This window comes from Rutilus rutilus (genome assembly GCF_951802725.1).
Source record: "Rutilus rutilus genome assembly, chromosome: 25".
Classification (NCBI taxonomy): domain Eukaryota; kingdom Metazoa; phylum Chordata; class Actinopteri; order Cypriniformes; family Leuciscidae; genus Rutilus; species Rutilus rutilus.
The window spans coordinates 20,694,462-20,722,043 of record NC_140229.1 but is presented as its reverse complement, the minus strand read 5'-3'; the positions used below and the strand labels follow the sequence as shown (position 1 = coordinate 20,722,043).

The 27,582-nt window shown below is 37.1% G+C and overlaps 2 protein-coding genes across 4 annotated transcripts; both read left to right on the top strand.

Annotated features, from left to right (window-relative positions):
• The first annotated feature begins 769 nt into the window (after window positions 1-769).
• On the top strand, window positions 770-18,331 carry atp6v0a2a (ATPase H+ transporting V0 subunit a2a). Of its 3 annotated transcripts, none has more exons than XM_084401216.1 (21): window positions 770-1,022; window positions 1,283-1,459; window positions 3,475-3,553; window positions 3,967-4,064; window positions 5,550-5,687; window positions 6,849-6,946; window positions 7,076-7,202; window positions 7,432-7,514; window positions 9,234-9,327; window positions 9,517-9,729; window positions 9,865-10,015; window positions 12,070-12,209; window positions 12,341-12,498; window positions 12,841-12,931; window positions 13,065-13,183; window positions 14,506-14,716; window positions 14,827-14,946; window positions 15,324-15,422; window positions 16,855-16,972; window positions 17,095-17,266; window positions 17,466-18,331. In XM_084401216.1, exons 2-21 carry the CDS (start codon window positions 1,343-1,345, stop codon window positions 17,566-17,568), a joined length of 2,529 nt encoding a protein of 842 aa, XP_084257342.1. In that variant the 5' UTR covers window positions 770-1,022; window positions 1,283-1,342; the 3' UTR covers window positions 17,569-18,331. The 3 variants fall into 3 exon arrangements, with proteins under 3 accessions (XP_084257342.1, XP_084257341.1, XP_084257340.1); XM_084401215.1 differs by having other exon boundaries at window positions 14,827-14,964; XM_084401214.1 differs by having other exon boundaries at window positions 770-1,459; window positions 14,827-14,964.
• Window positions 18,332-18,693: 362 nt separating this feature from the next.
• Window positions 18,694-27,159, top strand: ewsr1a (EWS RNA-binding protein 1a). Its single transcript, XM_084401064.1, has 15 exons — window positions 18,694-18,731; window positions 19,578-19,614; window positions 20,151-20,205; window positions 20,297-20,435; window positions 20,536-20,749; window positions 20,834-21,144; window positions 21,220-21,412; window positions 24,388-24,425; window positions 25,147-25,280; window positions 25,421-25,550; window positions 25,643-25,762; window positions 25,851-25,989; window positions 26,074-26,171; window positions 26,279-26,516; window positions 26,602-27,159. The coding sequence occupies exons 1-15, from the start codon at window positions 18,710-18,712 to the stop codon at window positions 26,639-26,641; spliced, it is 1,908 nt and encodes a 635-aa protein (XP_084257190.1). The 5' UTR covers window positions 18,694-18,709; the 3' UTR covers window positions 26,642-27,159.
• Window positions 27,160-27,582: the final 423 nt, after the last annotated feature.

Here is a 27,582-nt window from a genome sequence, read left to right as displayed (position 1 = left end):
TTTATTACTTGAGAACTTTAAACAAGGGTTTGTTATGCCCTATAAATCTTATCATTTTCAGGCATTTAAACAAAGGACTGGCAGATGGCGTGCCTTTGGTCAAGAATACGCCACAGAATATATTAAATGATAATGTGGTTGCCAGATTGCAGAAAAACCCTGACCTGCTTGCCAAACAATCAAGATATTAGAAGATATGAAGTGCACAATTATTAATTGTATATATTATTAATAGATCTGTCACTTTTTCTAACTCTTTTTTTATATATATAATAATAAAAAAAACACCCAGAGCAACACACAAAAAAATGACTGAGTGGCCCTTTAAACAGATAAAATCAAGCCATGGGATCACTGGGAGAATAAATTGAACAACTGTTCACGTTTTTAAACAATCAATAGCCTACAGTGGCATTTCATAATTAAGTCATTATAATTTTATTAAATATAGTTACACTTGATGAAAGCTAGACACATCATGGAATATTGCAATAATTAAAAGTACAATTAAATTAGCATTAATAAGGTGTGATTTAATTTATATTAATTAATTTAATTCAGTGTGTTAAATCACACCATAGTATTTTTTATCTATACCGTACATTTGAAAGACCGTTTTTTTGAAAGAGAACAGTTTTCTAAATAATATAGTAATATATAACTATATATTTATGCTATGTTTCTATTTTTCAAAACAATAAATAATTCGTTTTCAAAGTTTAAAATGTTTTCGTAAATCGAAGGAGGGGGATTTGTTAACGGAGTATCTGGCAACCCATGTGCGCAATCTGTAACACCGGCAGGGTTTGTGCTTTACCGGAGTGATCTTTTTATAATGCGATTTATTTCAACATCAAGGCTTCCTTGCATTCGTACATTTTAAATCTAGATAGTGTTTAGTTGTTTGTATGTCGACACTCCTTCATTAGCGTTAAATCTCTCACGCTATTTCTGTCGTTTCAATGGCAAGACGACAATTAAAGGTACAGACGCCTATCGATTATTATTGTCCAGCCAGCTAGGTAAGACACTTTTTGAATATTATTTACATCTGCGGTTTAATTTGTAGTGTATGCACACTTTTCATGAGAATGCCGAGAATCTTCACTAGGTTGCTAAAAATAGTATTTATAGGTTAATCATTTTAGGTACAATTTAATCCCATCCCGGCTCGGTCAGACATAACATCTTCAGTTATTCAGAATGCGTGCTTAGCAAGTCAATTTAGTCAGATTTACTGGGATTGAATGCGATTTGAGTTGAACACTTGACGGTCTCAAAGTGAATCGCAAAGGCCAGAGGCGGATTGAGTGCTCAAGGTGGCCGAGAGAGGAGAGAGAAGATGGGCTCGGGCTTTCGCAGTGAGGAGATGTGCTTGGCGCAGCTGTTCCTGCAGTCCGGCTCGGCGTACGACTGCATCAGCGAACTGGGAGAAATGGGACTGGTCGAATTTCGAGATGTAAGTTTGGACTGTGTGTCAAAACCTAGTGAGCTGCCTACCTTTTGGATTCCAAAAATGCTGTCTAGGTAGACTCTGAGCCACAACCTTTATTCTCAGAGCAGACAGATTTGAGTGAATGGTCAGACAGAGGCCGATGTGTGTCAGCCAGGTTAAATGGTTAGTTCACCCCCAAATGTCATCATTTACTCACCCTCATGTTGTTCCAAACCTGTATGAATTTCTTCTGCTGAACACTTTATTTTTCTTTATTTTTTTATACTACGTAAGTCAATGGCTACTGTCAACTGTCTGGTTACCAGCATTCTTCAAAATATCTTCTTTTGTGTTCAACAGAGGAAAGAAACTCATACAGGTTTGGAACAACATGAGGGTGAGGAAATGATGACAGGATTTTCATTTTTGGGTGAACTATCCCTTTAATGTCCTGGTTACAGCTGATGAGCTGGATCAATTACTTGCTAAAAAACAGAGCAAGTCTGGTTATAAAAGCCTGTGTTTTCTATTCAGCCCGAGGGTGTTTGACACTCATTAACAACTTCATGTAGGCCGTGTTTTGGTCATGTATGTGTGTGACCTACTGTTTTGACAGCAACAGTCAGGGTAGTCCGCATAAAATAATTTTGAGACTATTTTGTTTTAAATAAAATTGTGGTAATTCTTTAATTATGCGTGCAGCTTATATATTTGTTACATTTAAAATCAAGCGTGTTGTTGCTGTTAACTAAAACTATTAAAAATTATTTTCAATAATTTAAATAAAGCTAAAATAAAATAGAAATATTGCCTTGGCACCTATAACTGAAATAAGATAAGTTAAAGTACTAAAATTGCCTAAACTAGTTAAACCGAATCTAATTAGGAATATTAAAGGCACATAACAATAATTGGAGTTACTTCCCCCTAAAATGAAAAATCTGTCATCATCATTGTTGTTCCAATCCAAACCCATAAGGCTTTCGTTCATCTTCGGAACACAAATGAGAGATTTCTGTCCCCCCATTGACAGCTACACAACTACCACTTTGACGCTTCAAAAAATTCATAAAAAGATTGTAAAACTAATCCATATGAATTGAGAGGCTTAGTCCAAATTTTCTGAAGAAACACGATCGCTTTATATGATGAACAGGCTTTTACTAAACTTAAACTATAATTAAAATGAAGATATAAAATTGAAACCTAATTAAAGTGATTAATAAGTACTATAATATAAATAATACTAAAATATCACTGAGACATATACCATTCTCATATGAATTTTAATCTAAAGTGTGGATGTTGATAGAGAATTTATGAAATTAGTTGTTTTTTCATCCTTAAACAGAATTGTTTACTCCTCTTCATGTTGTTCCAAAATCATATGAGTTATTTTCTTCTGTAATACAAAAAAATATATATTTTTTAAATCATTTTTCAATAAAAATAAGAGAGGAGGGGGGCTGTAAAGCTCCAAAATGACAATAAATAAATAAATCATTCAAAAGTACACATTCTTTTCCAAGTCTTCTGATAGCTTTGAGGAACAAACCATGTAAGATATTATTAAATGATCATTTGATCTAATCTCAGCTAATATGTGAATGAATCAATTCCTTTGAATCAGAACTACTCAGTGAATCGATCGATCCAACTCATAACCGGTCTGATTGATTCATTCACAAATCTCACTGATTCAGTGGATCTGGTTGGTTACCAGCTCACTAGAGTGTAACACAAAACAATCATATGTCCTCAGAAGACTTGAAATATAGTTCATGAGTTGTATAAACCACATTCATGTTGATTTTCTGTCCTTTTTGAAAATCTCCAATCCTCAATCCATCGCAATGAAGCTGTCAGTCAATTTAACTCCTGTTAATCTGCATATGGGACCTGATTATCACCCAGTGCTGCAATCTCTAAATGACCAAATATCATTTGATTAATGTAATGCTCACAGCCTTGCCTTGTTGCCTCTAGATTGTAATATTTTGTAATGTCAAACACATAAGTCATAATCTGACCTGTTCCAGCTCAACCCCAGCGTCAGCTCCTTCCAGCGCCGCTTCGTCAGTGAGATCAAGAGATGTGAGGAGATGGAGAGGATTCTGGGTAAGGGATCTTTATTGAGTACATTTTAGATCAAGCCTCAACCTCTCATGCAGAGGATCTTTGAACTTCAAAATATATCTGTTAGAGTGCTAACAAATAGGCTACAATTACTTTCCTTTATTTTGCGATACATTTCCTTCCATCTTAGCCTCAATAGTGTGTTGCTCAAACCCATAAAGTAAAAATGAAGAAGATCAAAAATAGTATATTTACACTGCAGTTCTGCTGGAGTAACACAAGAAACAGACTATTTTTGTACATTAGAACAGACTTTGTTCTGAATTTAGCTTTTTTGATCTGAATTGTGCTCCTATAATAATGGTAAATGTTTTGGTGTGCTTTTTTGTTGTTGTTGTTGTAACAGAATGTGATGTGTGTTTAAAACTCCATTTTTTTGTTTCCGTCGCCTATAGGGTATCTGCTGAGAGAAATTAGAAAGTCTAATATTGCAGTGCCAGAGGCTGAAGTCCCTCCTGTTGCTCCTGCACCCAAAAATGTCTTAGAGATCATGGTAGGTGCTGAGATATACAGATGTTGACTGTTTTAGTAGACAAGGTGAATGTGCCAAACAGGCCTTTTCTATTTCAGAAATATTATCTTGGGTCTGAGTTCAGTTAATACCGTTAAGTTGAATATTCACTGGCGAAATCCAGGAATTTCGCATGAGGACGAAAGGTTTCCCCATGCAGATTTTGCAACGGCCAGATTTCGCCACGTTCACCAACAGAAAGCTGCTTGGTTTGAAAGTGACTTCTGTGTGAGCAGTGCTTCACACATCAATACACTACTGACAGTAGACAGTTGGTGTTTTTTATGAGTTGATAAAAGATTGTGATCTCGATTCAAACATCAACACGATCTTATTCCTAAATGACAACAATTCTATTAAACCTTTGAAAATAATCACACCGGAACGTTCAAATCTGTGTTGGTGCTGCCGCTGATCCGGAGAGAGCAGTTATCATTCATGTATAGGTATGAAACAGGTCTTTTCAACCACTCAGTATCATTATTTCTGTGTTACAAATATTCATGTTATCACAGAAGATCTGGGATACAAGTTTATAGTTCAGATATAAACATTGATATTTACAGTAGCGATCAAAATAGAGCAAATCACCTTTTGAAAGTAACTCTGTGCTTCTAATAATGATTGTATCGATTACATCGCTACACCAGTAGGTGGCGACAAAAAAATTAATTTGTCATTGAATCGTTCATTCAAGAGATTCGTTCAAAAACAGATTCATCTAGTGATGAAACAAGTGGGCTGTGTCTGAAATCGCCCCCGAAATTTCCCCTTAGGGGTCAGTCATTTGAAATGATGTCCAAAACCATAATGGACGTTATTGAGTGCACTCATTCAATCCCATAATGAAACGCCATAACGAGTATACAACTGATGTACACTCAACGGCTAGAGAATACCCATAATGCACTTTGATGGTCGCGCCGAATGAATTCCAGCGTCTGACGTGAGTGTAAATTTCGCTATTGTGATGCTGCTTGAAAAATCATATAAATATTGCATCATATAACACAATGTTTAAGGCATTTGAGGTTATAGACCCCTAAAAAGGAAGGACATTTTTTTCCATACAGTTTTGTTGAATTATAGAGCGTATAATTTTGGTTAAATGGCCATGTGGTCAGTGGTTTGTAGTAATTGATTGTATATGAGAGCATCAAGACCCAGTGCTGGTAATTGACCATGTCAAGTTGCCAAGAGTGATTGATTGTGTGCGATGTGGTGAGAGAAAGCTTCCGGTGAATGGAGGGAATTGATTATGCATGGCAAATTCATCAGTGTTTATTTATAGTAATATACCCATGACTTTTTATAATGGCCTGTTTAGTGCGCTAAGTATTGTTTTGGGTAGTATTATGTGCTGAGTTTTATTGATTTCTGTCTTGTTTCAGAGACCTTTATAAATATTGATTGTGCGAGTATGATGTGTTTTAACATGACTGATGGAGAGTCATTGGCTGTTGTTAGGAGCAACTGCAGCGGCTGGAGGTGGAGCTCAGCGAGGTGGCCAAGAATAAAGAGAAGCTCCAGAGGAACCTGCTGGAGCTGACGGAGTACACACACATGCTGAGGATCACACACACGTTCATGCACAGCCGCTCCAGGGTGCGTCCCGTTCACACTCGTTTAACACTCACTAATTACTCACTAATATATTTTATATATATATATATATATATATATATATATAAATGTATTGATAGCAAATAAGGGGCTTTTAATTGATATAATACAATTTAAAAGCAAATAAGCTGCAAAAAAAAAAAAAAAGATTTAATAACATTATTTTACACTGTTTTATATTCTATTATATAAAAATTTAAAAACAAATAAGTTGAACAAAAAAGTAAAAAAAAACTGCTGAAATGTAAACAATTTTATTTTCTATTATTTTCATATTATTTTACAAAATATTTTCTTTTGTAGTTTACAGAATTAATTAAAATGAAAGCTAATAAGTTGAACAAAAATGAAAAAAAATTGCTGCAATTTTAAAAATATTTTTGTATCATTATTTTAATATTATTTTACACCATATTTTCTTTTATATTTTACAGAATTCACTAAAATGTGATACAATACAATTTAAAAGCAAATAAGTTGAAAAAATGGCTGAACATTTGAAAATAAAATATAAATAAAATAAAATATTTTTTATATAAATACTTTCATTATTTAATGTAGAATACAGTTTATTAAAAGCAAATGAGATTAACAAAAATTACTTGATGCATTTTAATAAGCAATTAAAAATGACTTGTTTTACACAATATTTTCTGTAATATTTTACAGAAATAAAATAAAATATGATATAATGATAGTACAACTTAAACGCATGAGTTCATGAGTTGAACAAAAATGTTGCTTTTTTTACACATTTTTATTGATATGTGGTCAAATTGATTAATCACATCTAACATAACAGTTTGTAAATATTATATATTATATAATAAAAAACAAAAAAAATATGATTAATAGATTTGACAGCACTAGTATAAATAAATATTAACATTTAAAACCATTTGCATGGCTGTACATTTTGAGATAAAACACAATCCTGTTAATAAGTCAAGTGGACACATTTATCAAGCAATACTAATAATTTTTAAATGGCCAAATTTTGGCTGATTAATTGGTTGAACTAATATATATTGGTCGATCACAATTTAAGTAATATTACAGTAAACCTTTTATTTGAGAAAGATTATTATTATCTGTAGCTGTCAGATTTTAATTGAATGTGTGAATGTGCATGTGTGTGTTTAGCATGAAGCCCTGGGCCCGCAGTATGAAGAGTTCCCGTCTCTGGACACTGAATCAGTGACAGGCTGCACCGGTATGCAGAGACTGGGCGCCAAACTCGGGTGAGTCACAAAAAGCGTCTCACTCGTCATAGCACACACTCTTAAATCTTTGAAAAAGATCATTGTGTCTCCGTTTAGATCCACACAGCTGCCTGTGTTTTACGTGTGTGTGATGTTTGTGTGCTGCAGGTTTATCTCAGGACTGATTCAGCGGGTGAAGGTGGAGGCGTTTGAGCGCATGCTCTGGCGGGTCTGCAAAGGTTACACCATCCTCAGCTACGCAGAGGTGGACGAGAGCCTGGTTGATCTTGACACGGTATGCAAACTTAGAACGCTGAGGTCCACCAACAAAGTGCATCTGAATGGCTGTAGTTATATCCAAATGATTTGGTTTAACAGAATATGCTGCATGGTGCAAACGTGCCTCTGTGTTTGTTTCACAGTTTTAGATCATACCCGTCTGCCACAGCCAAAGCGTGCTAATGTATTCAGAGTGATGAAGCTGTTTGTTTACGGAGGCTCTGTCTGGTGTTTACGTGTTTCAGGGGGAGATCAATAAGAATGTAGTGTTCCTCATCTCCTTTTGGGGCGACCAGATTGGGCAGAAGGTTCAAAAAATTTGCGACTGGTAAGTGAAGGGCCCAGATGGAGACTTCTTATTTCACCTTTTTAGGGGTCATTCACACATGGCACGTTCTTGCATATCATCTGCACTATCTGTTAGTTGTTGGTCTTTGGGCACATACGTCAGACAGTATGTAAGTTTGAACGCAACGAATGCACTTTTTGCGACTTTTTAGGTCTTTTTTTTTATTCGCCCTTTATATTTAATTTATTATTAATGTTAGGGCTGTCAATTAAACAATTAACTTTAATTTATTTAAAGTAATTTAAGTAATTATTTCAACAAAAAAAGGCATTAAAAATTAAAGCATTGTCTCCTGAACTCTTTTTCTTCTAAATTATATTAAAAATAAACTCATACATACTGTGACTTGAATACATATTTTCTGTGTGTTTTAATTTCTGAATTAAAATTATTATTTTTTTTTTTTTTTTTTTTTTTTGTGGCATAAAGCCTGACATTTTCATCTTTTATGATTATTTCTTTGTAAAAAAATATTTGACCAAATGTGCTTTGTTTATTTATGTTTGAAAAAAAATTTGTCTGCCAAATCATCGTCATGTGGCGCGACTAACATAAGTCGCTTAAAATATAAGATCGTTTTTATGACAAGGCAAGATTAGTTCAGGTTATAAAAGATCCTATCACGCCCAAAAAACTTTAGTTGTAATTATTAGTAATAAAAAAATCATGATATTTGTAAAAAAATAAATAAAAACAAAAGGGAAGAAAAAGTTTTACCTGGATAAATTGGGTAAAAATTCTGTTTGAATGAATGATTCAATGACTCCTAAAGATTTCACTTGTTTAGTTACTGGATGAATCAGTGTTTTTGAAGAAATATCTTGAGTGATTCAAGGACAAATACATTTTTTAACAGTCACTTGTCGCCACCTACTGGTGTAACAATGTAATCGATACAATCTTGTCAAGTTACTTTCAAAAGGTAATTTGCTCTATTTTGATCGCGACCGTAAGCATCAGTGTTTATATCTGAACTATAAAGTTTTATCCCAGTACTTGTGTGGTAATATGAATTACTGTAACAAAAGTAATGATACTCTGTGGTTGAAAAGACTGTTTGTAAAGCTGTTTCATACATGATAACTGCTTTCAGCGGCAGCGGCGACGCAGATTGGAATGTTGCTGTGATCGTACCTCTCAAAGGTTTAATAGACAGAGCCGAATTGTTTTCATTTAGGAATAAGATTGCATAATTGTTTGAATCGAGATTAAGATCTTTTAACGTGTATATATATATATATATATATACGTTAAAAGATCATATATATATATTTATATATGGAAATATGTACTTTTTATTTGACATTTTTAGGGTTATTTTTCAGTCATTTTCTTCATGGGAAAAAACATAAAACGATCATAAATACAATTAGTACATTTCCAAGAACTTGGCACATGTGTTTTTAGATTTTTCAAAGATTTATTCAAGATCTTTTCTGCATCATGAACACTGACCCAATTTGTCACTGACCTAAAAGTGGAACTGTTTTTAACTTGACCTACCATCTTTAAACGTGGCGCTTGTGGTGCGAAACCCTGAAAACAGTGAGACACTACACAATAGGTAAAGACATCCATTTGAAGTATGTGTCTGACCATTAGTGAAAAAATGAGAGTATTTTTGCAGATGCTATAATAGAGCATGTTGTGCCACCGTCCTGTTGGATTTTGCTATATGATTTTGCTTGTGTACACCAGTTACCACTGCCATCTCTACCCCCACCCTGAAACGGACGAGGAAAGAGCCGATGTGATGGACAGCTTGAGGACACGCATCCAAGACTTACAAAACGTACGTCTCCTGCATTACCAAGTACCTTCAGTGTCTCCTTGGGGGGAGGGTTGATTATTGCATGCTGTTATTGGTTTGTCCTCTGCAAAATAATGCTGACGTTATCTCTTCCACCAGAGGATTAGCGTAATTATATTTAACCTGGGATCTCATAAATGAAAATTTAATGAAGCGATCTTTGCTCATTAGGTTTTGCACCGCACCGAGGATTACTTGAAGCAGGTCTTGCATAAAGCGTCTGAGTCAGCGCACTCATGGGTGCTGCAAGTGAAGAAGATGAAAGCAATCTATCACATCCTCAACCTCTGCAGCTTTGACGTCACCAACAAGTGTCTCATCGCTGAGGTGTGGTGTCCGGTCAGTGACCTGGCGAACCTGAGGCGGGCGCTGGAAGAGGGCTCAGTGAGTACAATTGTTCTCATGTAACGGTAGTCTGATTCTATCCAACCTATTGACGTACGAGAAGTGTTAGTATGGCTTCTAGACAATTCTACTGATAAGTGCTGTAACTGCAGCCTCTTTTAACTTTCTTAATAGAGAAAAGGTGACGCCACTGTCCCATCTTTCGTGAACCGTATCCCAAGCAGCGACACTCCGCCGACACTTTTGAGGAGCAACAAGTTTACCTCGGGATTCCAGAGTATAGTGGAAGCTTATGGAGTGGGCGACTACAGGGAGGCAAGCCCGGGTAAGTGCAGACCACCAACTGTTATTCATCAGCTTGATTGAGAAGGCTTACACTAGGAATTAAAGCAATACTTCGCCCTAAAATAAATAATGTGAAGATTACTTGTAAGTAATAATGTTGAAGATATTTTTTTTAAGAATGTTCATGAAAGCATGTAGTGACTAGTGGCTGTCAGGATCCATAAAAGGGGTACATATTGCTTGTCATTAGCCATACTACCAGTACTATATTGTATACAGTAATATTTTGAAATATTTTACAAAGTAATTTATTCCTTTGATCAAAGCTGAATTTTCAGCATCATTACTACACAGAAATCATTATAATATGCTGATTTAATGCTCAAGAAACATTTCTGAATATTATAAATGTTGAAAACATTTGTGCTGTGCAATATTTGTGTGGAAACTGTGATACATCTTTTCAGGATTAGGCCTATTTGATGAATAGAAAGTTCAAAAGAACATTTATTTGAGATAGAAATCTTTTGTAACATTATAAAAGTCTTTACTGTCCATTTAATCAATTTAAAGGGGACTTATTATGCAAAATTCACTTTTATAAGGTGTTTGAACACAGATGTGTGTCCGCAGTGTGTGTAAACAACCAGCCTATAATGGTAAAAATCCACCCACTCCTTTTTTTATAATCCCATAAATCATAAACAGTCTCTCCAAACGAGCGGTTCCAGATTTCCCCCTAATCTTACGTAAGAGTAGGTGGAAGCCCCGCCCCTGACTGGTGACGATCTGCCCTTTTAGCATAGATCCCGCCCTGACTGAGCTACAGCAGTCGCTGTATCAGCTAGAGATTTACAATGTCTGCGCCACAAACAAAAGAAAACTCATTACAAATGCTCTGTTATTGGATGTACCAACAAACATAAGAGTCTCCATAGACTCCCAGCATCTGAGCCACTGAGGACACCCTGGTTGAATTTCATTTATGAAAGAAATGTGGCGAAGAAAGTCGTTAACATGTAATATATTTGTGCAAATCATTTTACGGCAGACTGCTTCACCTACGAGGGTCAGTTCAACACTGGATTTGCACCCAAAAAAATTCTGAAAGATTTTTAGATCGATGAGTTGAATCAACTTAACTTCACAACAACTACATAAATGTATCCAATAACCATTCAGAAACGTCCAGTTGCATTCTAAAAGTTGCAATTTCTTCCTGAGTCTCTCCGTCAGTGTCTGACTCCGGTTCTAACATGCAAGGCTGAACACCGCTACTGACAATTTCGGACATTTTGGCTGCGTGAGATTCTCCAGATTTGCTGTTGCGGAGTATCCGAAGCACAAGCTGTAAATGCTCCGTCCTCTTCTAGAAAGGGGGCTTGGAGCAGCCGCTCATTTGCATTTTAAGGGACATACACAAAAACGGCGTGTTTTTGCTCACACCCAAATAGGGGCAAATTTGACAAGCTATAATAAATGATCTGTGGGTATTTTGAGCTGAAAGTTCACAGACACATTCCAGCGACATCAGAGACTTTTAAATCTTGTGAAAAGGGGCATAATTGCTGAATAAAAGTGTTAAATTCTAAAAACAAAAACAAAACAAAATCGATGGTTTTGTTTTCGCATCATACTACATGTGTTTACAGTGGAAGTTAGATGCGGCTGAGCCTGCGCATAACACACGTCATAACCAAACGTTATGTGATTGGCTTACGGGTAACCGATGATTTTAAACTTCAGACAAGCGCTTTTCAATTATGCCCTTCCAGACTCTGTCTACGAAGCAAAGCGAAGTAGCAGAGTTTGGTATTACCAGGCTAGGGTTTCGCAGTGATGTAATAAAAGAACAATTTTGGGTTTCCCAAAGAACCTTTCAATGAGCAGTTTTTAAAATAACCACTTTTTGCGTGAAGAATATTTTAATAATCTGAAAACCCTTTTTCCAATATAAAGAAACTTTTGTGTAATGGAAAGGTTCCATGGGTGTTAAAGGTCCTTCATGGAACCATCGATGCCAATTAAGAACCTTTATTTTTAAGAGTCTAGTGTTCTAGTTCAGTTTTTTTATTTCTTCTCTTTTCTTCACAGCTCCTTATACCATTATCACCTTTCCTTTTCTGTTTGCGGTGATGTTTGGAGATGTTGGTCATGGTGCAGTCATGACACTTTGTGCTTTGTGGATGGTGTTGACTGAGAAGGACCACACACGGAGACGACCAGGAAATGAGGTCAGAGTTGTAACTAAATTTAATTAAACTAATTGCATTTGGCCTTGGTGTAGCTCAACATGCATTGAGCTGTTGTGATTATGCATTGGCAGTACAAATGTGTTTTTGCATTCATTTTTGTCTTTATTCAGATCTGGACGACTTTTTTTGATGGGCGGTACATCATACTGATGATGGGATTATTCTCCTTATACACTGGACTCATTTATAATGACTGTTTCTCCAAATCCCTCAACATCTTTGGCTCAGCCTGGAGCGTCAAGGCCATGTTCACGGAACAGGAGTGGTCGTAAGACACAAAATACACAAATCTTATAAGAAACCGTTTTGTTTGTTTGCAAAGCATGACTTTAATGTAATTCTGCTGACTTTTTAGGATCCAAGCACTGAAAATCATAGCGTCAACAGGAAGTGTGGCAATTACAACAGACTTTGGAATAATCCTCTTATATTTACTTGCTTAAATGCATGTGCATAGTTTTCCTAGAGCCTCCATGTGCAGTGGCACCATAGTGCTTGGGCCTGTCATTGCTGCTTGCAGATAAATTTGCATTTCTATTTTATTTAAGGTTCGAAAATAATTATATATATCATTGGATGCTTTTGTTTTCCTCCTTTTACTCTGGAATAGAAATGAAACTCTACAAATGAATACTTTACTCACCTTGAATCCCAACGTTTCCGGTGTTTTCTCTGGGCCATATCCACTGGGCATTGATCCAGTGAGTACACACTCTCTGATTTATGAAGCACTCTTCTGTGGGTGGCAACCACATCCTGAAATAGTACATTACAGCTCAGAGTAATTGGCTGATATTGTTTGCTGAGCTCTTATCATGTTCTATTGACCTGTAGATTTGGAACATGGCCGTGAATCGCCTGTCCTTCCTCAACTCCTACAAGATGAAGATGTCTGTGATCATTGGAGTCATCCACATGAGCTTTGGGGTGGTGCTCAGTGTCTTTAACCACTTGTGAGTGAGCAATTTATTTTATAAATGTGTTTGTGTTTGTAATGGTAAAGGTTCTGTTACTAATTATTATACGAATAAGTCATTTAGAGCAGGGGTTCACAAACTGGGGTCTGGGGACTCCAAGGCAGTGTTTTATTATAATTAAGATACTCTCATTGTTTAAGTACTTCACTGCAAATATTTCAATTCAAAAGGTGTGCGAGTACTTAATTTAAAAAAGTGTGCAAGTACCTGACTTTGATAAGTGTGCGAATACTTGACTTTAAAAAGTGTGCAAGTACTTGACTTTAAAAACTGGGAGTATTTCACTTTAAAAAGTGAACGAGTACTTGACTAAAAAGTGTTCGAGTACTTGACTACAAAGTGTGCGAGTACTTCACTTCAAAAAATATGTGAGTATTTGACTTTAAAAATGTTCTAGTACTTCTTCAAAAAGTATGTAAGTACTTGACTTCAAAAAGTGTGCTAGTACTTGACTTCAAAAAGTGTGCTAGTACTTGACTTCAAAAAGTGAGCAAGTACTTGACTTTAAAAACTGTGAGTACTTCATTTTAAAAGTGTGCGAGTACTTGACTTCAAAAAAGTGTGCGAGAACTTGATTTTAAAAAGTGTGCGAGTTCTTCACTTTAAAATGTGTGCAAGTACTTGACTTCAAAAAGTGTGCAAGTACTTGACTTCAAAAAGTGTGCAAGTACTTGATTTAAAAAAAATATTTTAAATGCTAGTACTTCAAAAAGTATGCGAGTACTTCACTTAAAAAAATATGTATTTCAAAAAGTGTGCAAGTACTTTACTTTAAAAACGGCGAGTTCTTGACTTCAAGAAGTGAGCGAGTACTTCATGCAGATCTCATCTGCTAGTTTTGAAAGTGACTTCTGTGTGATCTGTGCTTTATACATTGCTACACTATTGGCAATAGATAATGAACCTTTTTAAATATGTGACCTTGTTTTGAAATAATTTGCTTTGGCTTCTGTACAGCATGAAAATGTATTCATTTTGCCAAGTATTTCATGTTGGAAACAATTTTATGATTTCATATTTATATTTTTCTTCCACAATATAAATGATACTACTGTAAAAAGTAGTATCAAGTAGTATCATATAAAAAAAAAAGATAAAAAGTATACATGAAAATATATAGTTGCTTACATATTTTTGGAAAAGGTCCTAATCAAAAGGTTCTGTGTGACATCATATAAAAAATGATGAGAAGCACATACAACATCAGTTGTTAATCAAATTCTTTCTGCATTAAGCTCTCTATGCTCTTATACTCTATAAATTCTGTCTTTGCTCTTTTCCTCTCTGTGTATTCACAGGCACTTCCGACAGAAGTTTAAGATCTATCTTGTCTTTCTTCCTGAGCTGCTCTTTCTACTTTGTCTCTTTGGGTATTTGGTCTTCATGATCTTTTACAAATGGCTGGCATTCTCAGTGCAAGACTCACGGCTGGCTCCAAGCATTCTCATCCACTTTATCGACATGTTCCTAATGCAGGGGAATGCCTCTACACCGCTTTATCCCGGGCAGGTGTGTGTGTGTGTGTGTGTGTGTGTGTGTGTGTGTGTGTGCGTGCACATGTGTGGGAGGACTAGTCAGTCTGCTTGATATCTGCATTTGTGTTAATCCTCTTGTAACAGATGGGACTGCAGGTGTTTCTAGTCGTGGTTGCTCTGCTGTCTGTGCCAGTGTTGCTGCTCGGGAAACCTCTTTACCTCTACTGGCTGCATCATGGCGGGAAGAGACTGGGGGTCCACAGGGTTTGTCTGTGTTCTTGTGTATGTATGTGTTCGTATCTGATGTCAAGATATCACATGGTACATTCATAAATTATTAGGGCTGTGGATCGCTCTAAAAAACCTAATTAATCTCACAACTTTACGTGAATATAGAAAATCACAATGAAAAATACAACTTAATCCTGAAATAGGCTTTATTTTCTTTATTCATTTATTTTATTTTATTATTATTATTATTATTATTATTATTATCGTGTGAAATGTCAACCCACATTTTTTTGTGAGATTTGATCCAAATGTGGGCTTCAGATGTATGTTCTTATGTGTGTAATAGAATATGTATCCTGATATATTGATGCATGATGACCTGGTTAAAGAGGCTATCACTTTGTGTGTAGGGCTACGAGAGAGTTCGGCGAGTGAGTGAAGAAGATCTGTCACCATCTGTAGTCCATGATGAAGAGGATGGACTAAGTGACTCAGGAAAGCCTCAGGAGGTTAAAGTTGACCTATCTCACATAAAATCACCATTGAACCACAATGGGTCTCATCGACTAATAATTGCGTGGATTATTTTGTATTTGTACACACAGTAGAGCTTCTTACAAAAAATGTCACTTAATTCACAACATTGAGTGACTACGTGCCTGAGGTTAGTCGTTTGCATAAAACAGTCCCAATCCATCTCCATATAAGGGCTTTCCGCATAAGCTTTTGTCACTCTTAGAATACATGATGCAAAAAATCGCGCGCAGCAAGATCCTCGAGTTATAAAAAGTGTGCCATCCTCAAAACCAGTTCAAACACTTTAAATACAAACTCAGCTTTAGCTACATACAAATATTTGTGTTTTTATGCAGCGGAACCTCGCAACTCAAGCTTTTCTTACTCTTTTATATTTATATACAGTGTATACAGTACACAGTACCGGTCAAAAGTTTGGAATCATTAAGGTTTTTTAATGTTTTTGAAAGTATACAGTCTCTTAATCTCACCAAGGCTGCATTTATTTGATCAAAAATACAGTAAAAAAAACTTTGACATATTCTTACAATTTAACTGGTTTCTGCTCCAGTCTTCAGTGTTACATGATCCTTCAGAAATCATTCTAATATGCTGATTTGATGCTCAAGAAACATTTATTATTATTATTAATGTTAGTTGTGCTGCTTAATATTTTTGTGGATTCTTTGATGAATAGAAAGTTCAAAAGAACAAATGTCTTTGCTATTTTTTTTTCCTTCAATTTATTGTGCCTTTGCTAAATAAAAGTATTAATTTATTTTTTCTCTCTCTTTAGAGAGAGAGAAAAAAAAACGTACCCCAAACTTTTGAATGGCAGCGTATCATGATTTAGACAATGGTTCAACATTGATAATAATTAGAAATGATCTTAGAATGATTTCTGAAAGATCATGTGACACTGAAGACTGGACTAATGATGCTGAAAATTCAGCTTTGATCACAGGAATAAATTACATTTTAAAATGTATTAGAACAGAAACCAATTAATTTTAATTTTAATAATATTTCAAAGTATTACTGTTTTTACTGTATTTTTGATCAAATAAATGCAGCCTTGGTGAGATTAAGAGATTACTTACAAAAACATTAAAACACCTTAATGTTTCCAAAGATTTGACTGGTATTGTATATGTATATAAATGTATAAAAAAATTCTTAACACTAATTTAAGGCCACCCAGAGTGTGATTTGTGTGTATGTATGTGTGGTTTCGGATTAGGGTTTACATTTTTTGTAAATTTAGAATAAATTGTAATATGAAACTTGCTTGTGAAAATGGTCACGCACAGATTTCATGCACAAAAACGTGTGCATACGCACACTCAGAATCAGACTGAATCAGACCCAGTGATTTTGCTTATTCATTGTATAAATGTCGCTAACAGCTTTTTTGTTTACTGGCAGTTTGATTTTGGAGATGTATTCCTGCATCAAGCAATTCACACCATAGAGTACTGTTTGGGCTGCATTTCCAACACAGCCTCCTACTTGCGTCTCTGGGCCCTGAGTCTCGCCCACGCCCGTGAGTGTCTGGTTGTTCATTCAGAAAACACATTGAAAAACCTGTATGTTTCATTGCATCATGGGCATATGAATATCTTTTCTAGACTGTTTGTGCATATATTGCATTTGTCTATATATTAGAGCTGTCAGAGGTACTGTGGGCGATGGTGATGCGTCTGGGTCTGAGGATGAGCTCCAGACTGGGCGTGCTTTTCCTTGTGCCTGTGTTCAGTGTCTTCGCTCTGCTCACTGTCTCCATTCTCCTGATCATGGAGGGTCTGTCCGCTTTCCTCCATGCTCTGCGTCTTCACTGGTGAGCGCACAGCCTCAGATATGGGCAGGTTTAATTATCAGAAATGGTTTGTGGGATTAAAAAATCTTATAGGGTTTTCTATAATTTTTTCAATCCATAAATCTTTTTAATATTAAATATTTTGTTACATTTAAAAGTCAAACTAAATATTTGAAAATATTACATAATAATAAAATTTTTCTTTTTTTCTTTTTTGCAGGGTGGAATTTCAGAACAAATTCTACAGTGGAACAGGAGTCAAATTTGCCCCCTTTGACTTCTCTCTGTTACCTTCTGCTTTTGAGCAAGATGGGTTACTCTGACTGTAACCTACTACGACTCTTTGAACAGGACACTGTAGCTTATCATCATGACCTACTGAACTTGGGGCACCGGACAGTGATCCAGCAGTTGTAAAAGAAAAAAACATGCTTTCTTGCAAAACGTGGTCACGGTCGGATCAGCAGGCTAACCTGACAGCCCTATTTGCACCAGTTGATATCAGATGTTTCTGGTGCGGGATGATCAGCTGTGGTTCTGTCATGTACTGTCATTCAAAGAGTGTCAACAAAGTCCTGTTATTATATTTATCTTAAGAGATATGACTTGTATTTGGTATTGCACCCTCATAAGCATTTGCTGTCATATCGCTTTTCAAAGTGCCATAACTATTTTTCAATGTACAGTTTTGTATGCTACACTAAATTGTACTTTTGCTTGCAAATAGCTAGGTCTTTACACATAGAAAAAACTTTGCAGGTAAATCATGGTGTAGGTAATGCTATGCTGTGCAATGAACAATGCCAAATAACAGTTATAATTTCCAATGTGATATTAAAGCATAATTTACAGCATTTGCCTTGTAAAGCAGTTTTCCAAAGTAGCATTTTGGGTTCAAAATTAATTATAAGACAATGCTTTATTCATGAATTTCAAATGAAATATTTTTCATATGTGTTTATGGTTTAGGAACTGACAAACCAACAGCTGTACATGGGAATACAGTTTTGTTTGCCATGTTTTTCATCAGCATTCCTGTAAATTTACATTTGTGTTTCAGTCACTTATAAACGAACTTTTATTATACGAATAGTGCAGAGTTGTGCTTATAGTGATGCAGTTTAAGAACATTTCATACATTGATACATCATACATGACGTCCCCGTTATGCAGGATTTATTTAAATGGAATCTTTTAAGTAGGTCATTCCGTAGACCCTTAGGACGAATCCATTGACAGCAGCATTTCATTTCGCTATGTTTAGCTTTTTTCCTTCATGATGTGGTTAAACAAACAAACTGCAACAAAATTAACGTTAAGACATATCAATATAGCATTTCATACCAACTAATCGTGAAATAATAACGTTTGTAATAAATGCCCACACCCGCTTGATTAATTGGTAGCGCCTGACTAGTGTCATCCACGCATGCGCAGTTCGCGTCGCGACAGAAGGCACACGAAATGGCGTCTGCTGCAGGTAAGGGTAATGTGAAACCTTTTGTACTCTTTCATAGAATAGAGATTTTAGAAAATATCAGTGTGGATATGCATTTTTGTCTGGAGTTATAGTTATCGTTAAGCATGTTATGTGTTTCATAAAACGCCTTGAATCCATAAAATATTCATTGTAACAGTTATCATGTTTGCCGGTGTGGTTCGAGCCGGTTTGCTCTGTCTGCGTTGGAAATGGGGGAGGGGATGGGAAAACTGCGGCATTTTACATTTTGCTTTGCTTCAAACACATGCAAATAATTTCTTTAACTGATGCCACACAAATTTACCGTGCTTATATTATATGCATCTTATTTTTTAGCACCAATTTACACGTGCCGGTCTGTTGCTTGGCAACGCTTGAGCTGAGAAGCGGGCTAATTGTTATTAGCTCGTATGTCTGTGTTAAGTGGTGCTCAGGTGTGTCTTATCTAAATAATCCCCTGCTATTCTAAATCCTTTAAATAGTAATCACAAAATGCATCCGTTTCAACATCTGTTACACAATGTGAATGAAGAGAATCATTCATTTCACTCTATTTTTCTCGTGTTCATTTGAACGTGGTGGTGCTTGCTCGCTCATCGAAAGCTAACGTTACCCCCCATTCTCTGAAATATCTAACTTTATTGGATAAACTTTTCTTTTTTTTTTGGACGATTTTTAAATACCCATTTGACCGTTTTTCCCCTTATATTATTAATCTGTGTTATTAATTAACTACTATAAGCAAAGTGTATATGACCGTACCTTTCTTTGAATATGACCCATTTCCGCAGTTTTGTTCTTGCTTTGATATATTTGATATTCTAAATGAGTGTTCATTTTGTTTTCTCGCAGATTACAACAGTTACGGTCAGGCTGGAGGCCAACAGGGGTATGTGTTTAGTATACATCTTTCTAGTTACACTGTGCAGTCTCTCTAAAGTTTGTTTTATCTTAAAGGGATAGTTCACCCAATAATGAAAGTTCTGTCGTCATTTCCTCACCCTCATGTCGTTTTAAACCAGTATGAATTTCTTTCTTGTGCTGAACACATAAGATGATATTTTGAAGCATGTCAGTAACCAAACAGTTGATGGACCCCATTGACTTCCATAGTATATAATTTTTTTCCCGCCATATTGTTGTTGATGGGGTCCATCAACTGTTTGGCTACCCATATTCTTCAAAATATCATATTTTGTGTTCAGCAGAAGAAAGTCATACAAGTTTGGGATAACTTGAGGGTGAGTAAATGACAGAATTTTTGGCTGAACTGTCACTTTAATTCGCTAATCATGAACAACTCTGAAAATGTATGTATAATCATGGAAGTGTGTTGGTCAGATATAGCCTGTACATTCCTGTATAATAATAGTTTTGTCATTCATCAGTAATAAAATGAGGAAATAATTCATCATCTGTTATCAGGTACAGCTCCTATGCGGCCCAGCCCTCACAACAGGGTTATGCTCAGGGCACTCAGGTAATCCGTCACTTTAAATTCTTTTCTGCATGTTTTTTTTTTTTTTTTTTTTTTGGATAAGTGACTTATTGTATGTGCTCTCTTCGTCTAGCAATCCTATGGTCAACAGCAAGGCTACAGTTCATACAGCCAACCGGCTGACTCGACCTACTCTCAGACCAGTGGGTCCTCCAGCAGTTACAGTCAGCAGCCGTATGGGTCATCCTACGGACAGCAACCACCAGCCAGTGGTGTGTTATTTTTGTGTTTATTCGAACAGCACTGAATTTCTCCAATATCTGCAAGCGATGTGCGTTTATTCAATGATTTGTTGATTTTTACCTTTCGTAGCTGGTTATAATGCTGCTACAGCTGCTCCGCAGGGCTACAGTCAGCCTGTGCAGGGTTATGGAAGCAGCAGCTACGATTCCTCCACTGCTGCTGTCGCCGCCGCTGCTTCAACCACCAGCAGTAACCAGACCTCTTATGCTGGGCAGACCAGCTATGGTGCCCAGTCTACATATCCGGGATATGGGCAACAGCCTGCTTCTGCTGCACCACCAAGGTATTGGGTTTATTCTGCATAGTCCCCAACGTTTGTCAATGTGTTTGTGATGGTCACTGATTGCAAATTAAAACATTTCTTCAGCAGTTACAGTTCTAGCAGCCAGCAGCCCTCTGGATATGAGCAGAGCTCGTATTCCCAGCAGCCTCAGCAAAGTTCCTATTCAGGGCAGCAGGGAGGATACCAGGGCCAACAAGGAGGCTACGGACAGCAGAGCTCCTATAGTCAGCAGGGAGGGTATCAACAAACTCCTGCCCAGCAGCAACAAGCCCCGCCTTCCAGCTACACCGCAGCTTCTGGGTCCTATGGACAGCCCCCTGCTAGTCAGTACGGACAGCAGGGCAGTACTGGAGGAAGCTATGGCCAGTCCGACTACAAACCACCCAACCAGTATGGTAAGTCTTCTGGTAGTAGCTTGGTAGAGACTGTCACTGGAGTTTTTCCTGTTGATTAACAGTTTTCCTTCACAGGCAATTACAGACAAGACCATCAGAACGGCATGGGCGGAGGTGGCTACTCGGGCCCTGAATCCGGAGGATATGGGGGCCCTGGAGAGGGCCGAGGCATGGGAGGGGGGGAGAGCCGCGGGCGTGGCCGGGGTGGGTTTGACCGGGGCATGATGCGAGGAGGTGGTGGCATGCGAGGGGGCCGTGGAGGCATGGGGTAAGTGTGCGTTTGTGCAGTCTCACCTCACCACTTCTCTTTCCCTCAGACAGGAGCTGAAAGAGGCAATACAGGGCTGAGAGCCGTGCTAGATTCATAAATTGGCAGAAATGTAACTTTGTTTTTTGGAGCCAAAGCTTGAATTATATGCTGTACATTTTTATTTGATAGTTAATTTGATAGTCTCACAGTTGTTTTGACAAGATGCCAAACTGGTTTAAGTGCTGCTGCTCTCAGCTCTGCCTCACTAGGGTAGGGTTGTAACGGTATGAGATTTTCACGGTATGATAACATCACAGCAGTATTAATCAATTACAATTATCCCTAGTTACAATGACCCTTAAATGACAAATGTGAAACCATTTGTTAGTTTTGTTTATTTAATCAAAAGCACATAAAATCAAGTAAATTTGATTAGATTAACAACTTATTTATCATTTATTACAATTAAGTAGGCTGTAAATATGCTTTTCAGAAATTCTGGTTTGTCTTATTAATTTTTCTGGATTCTGTGTTTTATATTTGAATACAAATAGATGATCAAAAGGGGTGGTAATCAGATGGATGCATACACTTTTAAAGCTTTAACTTAATGTTTTAAATAATAATACTTTATTATTTTTGCTGAAATTATTATAATTGAAGTACATTCTATTATATACAGGAGTTCTGTGATCATTTCAAGTTAACCCAAACTTTTATTTTGATGGGTTGTAGTGAAGGCCTTTGAGGTTCAGTGTATATTTGACAATGGGTTTTCTCAAATAAAATGCTGAAAGGCTCATTAAGCTTTCTCTCAGAGCAGTTCTAGTGGTATTCGTGTCCTAAAATAGCATGACGGCCGGCATACTTGTCTATGTAGTAGACGAAGGAATCAAGACGATTATATATTTAAATATATCAGACACTAGACCTTTTCACAATTTGATTTATTGTACATCTGCGTGAGACTGTAAATTCTGCATCACGGAAATCATACGCCTTAAGTTATAAACGGGGCATACCTTTATCTGCACGGAAGGTTGCGTCCACTTTTCTTTTTTCTTTTTGCAAATTGGATATCTATCCTCGGACAGCCCCGAGGTATCCCTCGAGGTATCCATGATTTGCTAATCCTTTGCATTCATACCGTGATATTCCGTCATACCGGTATACACTACAACCCTACATTATGGCCTAAGGTAAGATGATAGAGAATGTGCTTTGGGAAAAAATATAATAATTTCAGTCTCATTTACAATAATTAAATACATTTTGTGGGATCTTAATTTACTAGAAGAACTTAATATGTTAGAAAAGGGAACAAGATGATTAAACATCAAGAAAGCACAATGCAAAAGATTTCAAAAGATCTGTGCTCCAAGTGGTTGTAATAAGATCGTCAATGCAGAGTGTGATCCTTTAGGATAAATAAGGTGTATTAGTTACTCTAAATGGTATTCTGTAGATCTACCTGCACATCACAGGCTTGCAGGTACATAAGTTTCAAACTAATTTAAATTAAATCAACTTTATTTAATCTTACTCTCAACTTACTCTTCACGGTAAGTGAAATTTAGGGGTATTCTTGGAAAGACAAAGCTGTTTAAATGGGTGATATTTACTAGCATCCAGGATCAAATTCCAGTTTACTCTGCATGATTTTAAATAGGTCTGGTTTTCATAAAATGAACAGTGTTTTATAATTAAGAATATTGGTTCCCAAAGACTTCTTAGACTGCTGCCAAAAGCAAGAAGCTAGCGCAAAACAAATATGAAAGTGAATGCAGTGATGCTCAAAACAAAACTGTTACTACAGAATGTCTTTGTCCCTTCTTCATTATCTTGAACGTGTCCCCTGCTAGGTGTTTTTAAAATATATATATATATATATATATTTGATCTATTCATAGATTTATTTTACAGTGAGCTTGTTCAGTACTACTTTTAAAGTAAGCTATATTTTGGTTATGAAGATGAAAATACACTGCATTCATTTTCCTTCTTAAAAGGTATGTTTTCTTTGTCACACATTTGGATTGCAATTGTCTTGTGCATAATGAAAAGTTTTCTTTAACATGCTTTGTCGCATTTATACGCTACAGGTAACAAAGTGAGAGCCATGTAAACACATCAATACTTTTACAGTACCACTACTCAGTTCTGAGTCTGGGCCGGCAGCCTTTTGAAATGGGGACTTAAAGTTGGTGGTGTCGAGAGGTGTTCCAAATGTGTATTTCCAACAGGAATGAGAAAATCATGTTTTGCAACCAAATAATTCTTTTTAATAATTATCTGAACATACAAGTTTACTTTTTTTTTTTTTTCTTTTTTTTTTTACAACTTTTTTTTGTGTTGTGTAATAATATTAGAAACTTTTATGTAAAGATAAAAATGGTGTTATGGTTTATCTGCTTTTTCTTTTTTCTTTGACTAAAATGCATGTACCAGCTTTATGTAAGCAGATTGTTTCAGATGCAGCCACAAACGGGCTACTCCCGCATCTTGGTGCACTTGCACCAAGCTTTTAGCTCCTTCGTGAGGATCAATTGTCGTATAATATTTTCGAGAGTTGATTTGGGTGTAGTTTTAAATATTGCATGACCTCATTCATTTTCACTTAAAGTTCGTAGCAAGGCTGCATCTGAAACAATTACATCCCAATTTCAGTGTACAAATTTCTGGGTTTTTCCACTTACAATAGTAATAAAGATCAACCCCTACTTCTGCTTAATACAACCCCAATACTGTTCAGCCACTAATGTCATTAAACTGTAAATCGAGCAAGTCAGACTAAGGGCAGGGACATTGTAATGCTACAGCACCCTAACTTGAGTGTTCCCCTCAGAAATACTGTGTTTTTATAAGGGGGGCTTAAGAGTTTTTATGAGGGTTTAGAGTCAGAACTGTGCAAATACCCCCATTACCCCTTTTGTGGTACCGAAGTGGCTGTTTTAAGGGATATCGCCTTCATATCTTCGCTTATTCCCCCCCAGCATCGCTGGAGACAGAGGTGGCTTCATTAAGCCTGGTGGTAAGTTTAATGAGAATCACAAGACCATACACTAGAATTCTCCACCTTTTATGGGTGTTTTTCAGAAGGGAAATAATTAATGCCTTGCAAAACTATACTGCCGGCTAAAATTAAGAGCTCAGCTTTTGCCATTGGTCATATAGGAATGGTTCAGTCCTATTTTTATTGGTTAAAAATCCTGAGTGTGGACTCCAATGAAAGGTTATTTTTGCTCTCATATTTAGGAGTTAATGGTAAATGGCCGACCCAGCCATGTAGAGTATCACCATTTCAGCGTTTACTACTTTTTCAATTTTATATATCAGGTATGGAGTCCAATTTGGGTCCTTGGTTTTTCAAGGGTTTTGCAAATATACATTTTTTTTATTTATTTAAGGCACACTGGAATAAAAGCTAGGTAGCTCTTGACTAGTTTCCTCTTAATACTTTTTTTGACAATAATCAGACCATTCTTGGGTCAGCAGCACCATGGTATTTTGTCTTTTTATGTCTTTGAATGGTCAGAGCAAGTGTGCCGGGGCAGTCTTGACCAGAAAATGGTAGCATAATGTTATCAGGTGCTTGAAGCTCAGCTTGTTAACTAACTTGTTTCTCGCTGTCTTTTTCTCTTGGTGTCCTGCTTAATGAACCTCCGGAACAGATGGTGATATGGGTAGGTTTGGATTTGGGGTTTTTATTGGTCCTTTTCTGTCCATTTTTATCAATTTCTTCTGCTTTTAACACCCTGTGTGTTCTGCAGGACGGCCAGAGGAGCAAGATGACTCTGAAAACAGCACTATCTATATCACTGGGCTGACTGAGAACGCTACATTGGATGAAGTTGCTGACTTTTTCAAGCACAGTGGAATCATTAGGGTACTTGATACTCTTTTTCAATACGATGAAATGGCTTGAGAAAGATGGAAGGCTTTTTTTCATGCATAATTTTTACGTCATGCATTTTATTGGATTTCTTGAAGCTTATGATTAAATATTGTTTCATTCGTCTTTCTAAGATAAACAAACGGACGGGCCTGCCTGCTGTCAACATATACACAGATAAAGACAGCGGGAAGCCTAAAGGCGATGCCACCTTATCCTACGAGGAGCCTCCATCTGCTAAAGCAGCTGTTGAGTGGTTTGATGGTATGTTGATCTTTACTGAAATCAGTCCTGAATGTCTTTCCATGCAACACGAGTCCTCTAGATAAACTGAAATGATTGTTTTTCCTCATTAGGAAAAGATTTCCAGGGGAAGAAGCTGAAGGTGTCCATGGCCCGACGCAAGCCCATGATGGGAATGATGCGTGGAGGCATGCCAATGAGAGGAGACCGAGGTGGCATGATGGGACGAGGAGGTACGTCGTTTAATTGCTGTTTTAGAAGCAATTGAAACCTGCATTTCTATGCATTTTAAGTTGAAATTGGATTTTTTTTTTTGGGTAGGAATGATGGGTCGTGGAATGGGCAGAGGTGGGGATCGAGGAGGGTTCATGCCACGTGGGGGTCCTAGAGGAATGGGCCGTGGAGGACCTACTGGAGGAAACATGCAGCAGAGGGCAGGAGACTGGCAGTGTCCAAACGCGTACGTATTTCAGTGGTGGTGCAGTGATACTCAGTGATCAATGCATTCCATTCAGCCTCTAATTTTGAGTCTTTGATTTTCTAGGGGATGTGGAAACCAAAACTTTGCCTGGAGAATGGAGTGTAACCAGTGCAAGGCACCCAAACCTGAAGGCTTTGGCCCTCCTCCCTTCCCTCCTCCAGGTTACTGTCTTTCATATTCACGTCTTGTGTTAGCTTTCAGAACCGCTAACATTGTGGCTTCAGATGTTTGCATCGTTAATATTCACTAGGTGTCTTTTGGGTTTCAGGTGGTGACCGGGGTCGTGGTGGACCAGGTGGGATGCGTGGTGGCCGTGGAATGGACCGTGGAGGGCCAGGGGGACCTGGCGGCTTCCGTGGGGGCAGAGGTGTAGACCGTGGAGGCTTCAGAGGAGGGCGTGGTATGGACAGAGGCGGTTTTGGAGGAAGAGGTCGTGGTGGGCCCCCTATGGATGACATGGGAAGAAGGGGGCGAGGAATGGGACCACCTGGCAAAATGGATATGAAGTGAGTATGAAGAAACTTGTCTCTGTGGAGCTGTGAAGATTTTGTAGTCACAAAACAGAACAGTAATGTTGCTGTTTTTTTGCAGGGGAGACCATCGCCAGGACCGGAGAGAGAGACCATATTGAGAGACCATACCTCGCTGGTCAACATCAACCCTGTTCGTTTTCAAATGATTTTAAAGTTGCATTTCCATATTTATAATGGTTAGTATGGAATTTATTACTGCATTGCTGTTAGTCCTCAGTGAATGTTTTATTTTTTTTTTAACTTTCTTTTGTGTTTTGTGCTCGCTTTTCTGGTTAAGATCTGTCATTGAAACCAGATGCACATGTAAATGCAAGGTGTTCAGTGTGCCATTTGGATATGTCAGAAATGTATTTGTGGTACTTTGAGGTTTTTTGTTTTTTTTATTCCCAATACCCCACATTTTTTGCTCTCCATGTGTGGAAATGTTGAATAAAAAACATTTAAACCATTTTTTTTTTAATGCATGGCTAAAAAAACCTAGGCCATGTACTTCACCTGAACAGTGTGGCATCTTCTGTGTAACTGAATAATGTAAATAACTGATGCTTTTCAGCCCCCTATGTAATTTCAAACAGTGTTTAAGAGTTCACCTCAAAAAAATAAAATTCTAAAAAAAAAAAAGATCTTGCCTTTTTTCTTAAGCCATATGATGTTATTTTTTCCCTTGCGTTGAACAAAATCATAAATTATAGTTATACGAAAAAGAGCCGTGTGAAGATCCTTGATTCTCTTTTTGTGCTCCAGGAAAAAAAAAGTTTTGGAACATGAATGCGAGTAAATATTAAGGACACTGTAAGAGGTAAAGTATTCATTGTAGCGCCACCTTGCGGATAGTATAGAGAACTGCGTCCAAGATCAATTCAGTAAGACCATATTAAACAGGAAAAACACCGCGTGACTTTGCAACACCGAATGCCTTAATGCAAGGATCAATAATCTAATCGATATCGGATGCAGCCCTGCATTGTCAAGCTTATCCCGGGATGCATAGCCTATGCTTGAGCTTTTAAAAGCCTGTGCATCCTCGCATCCGCTCTCC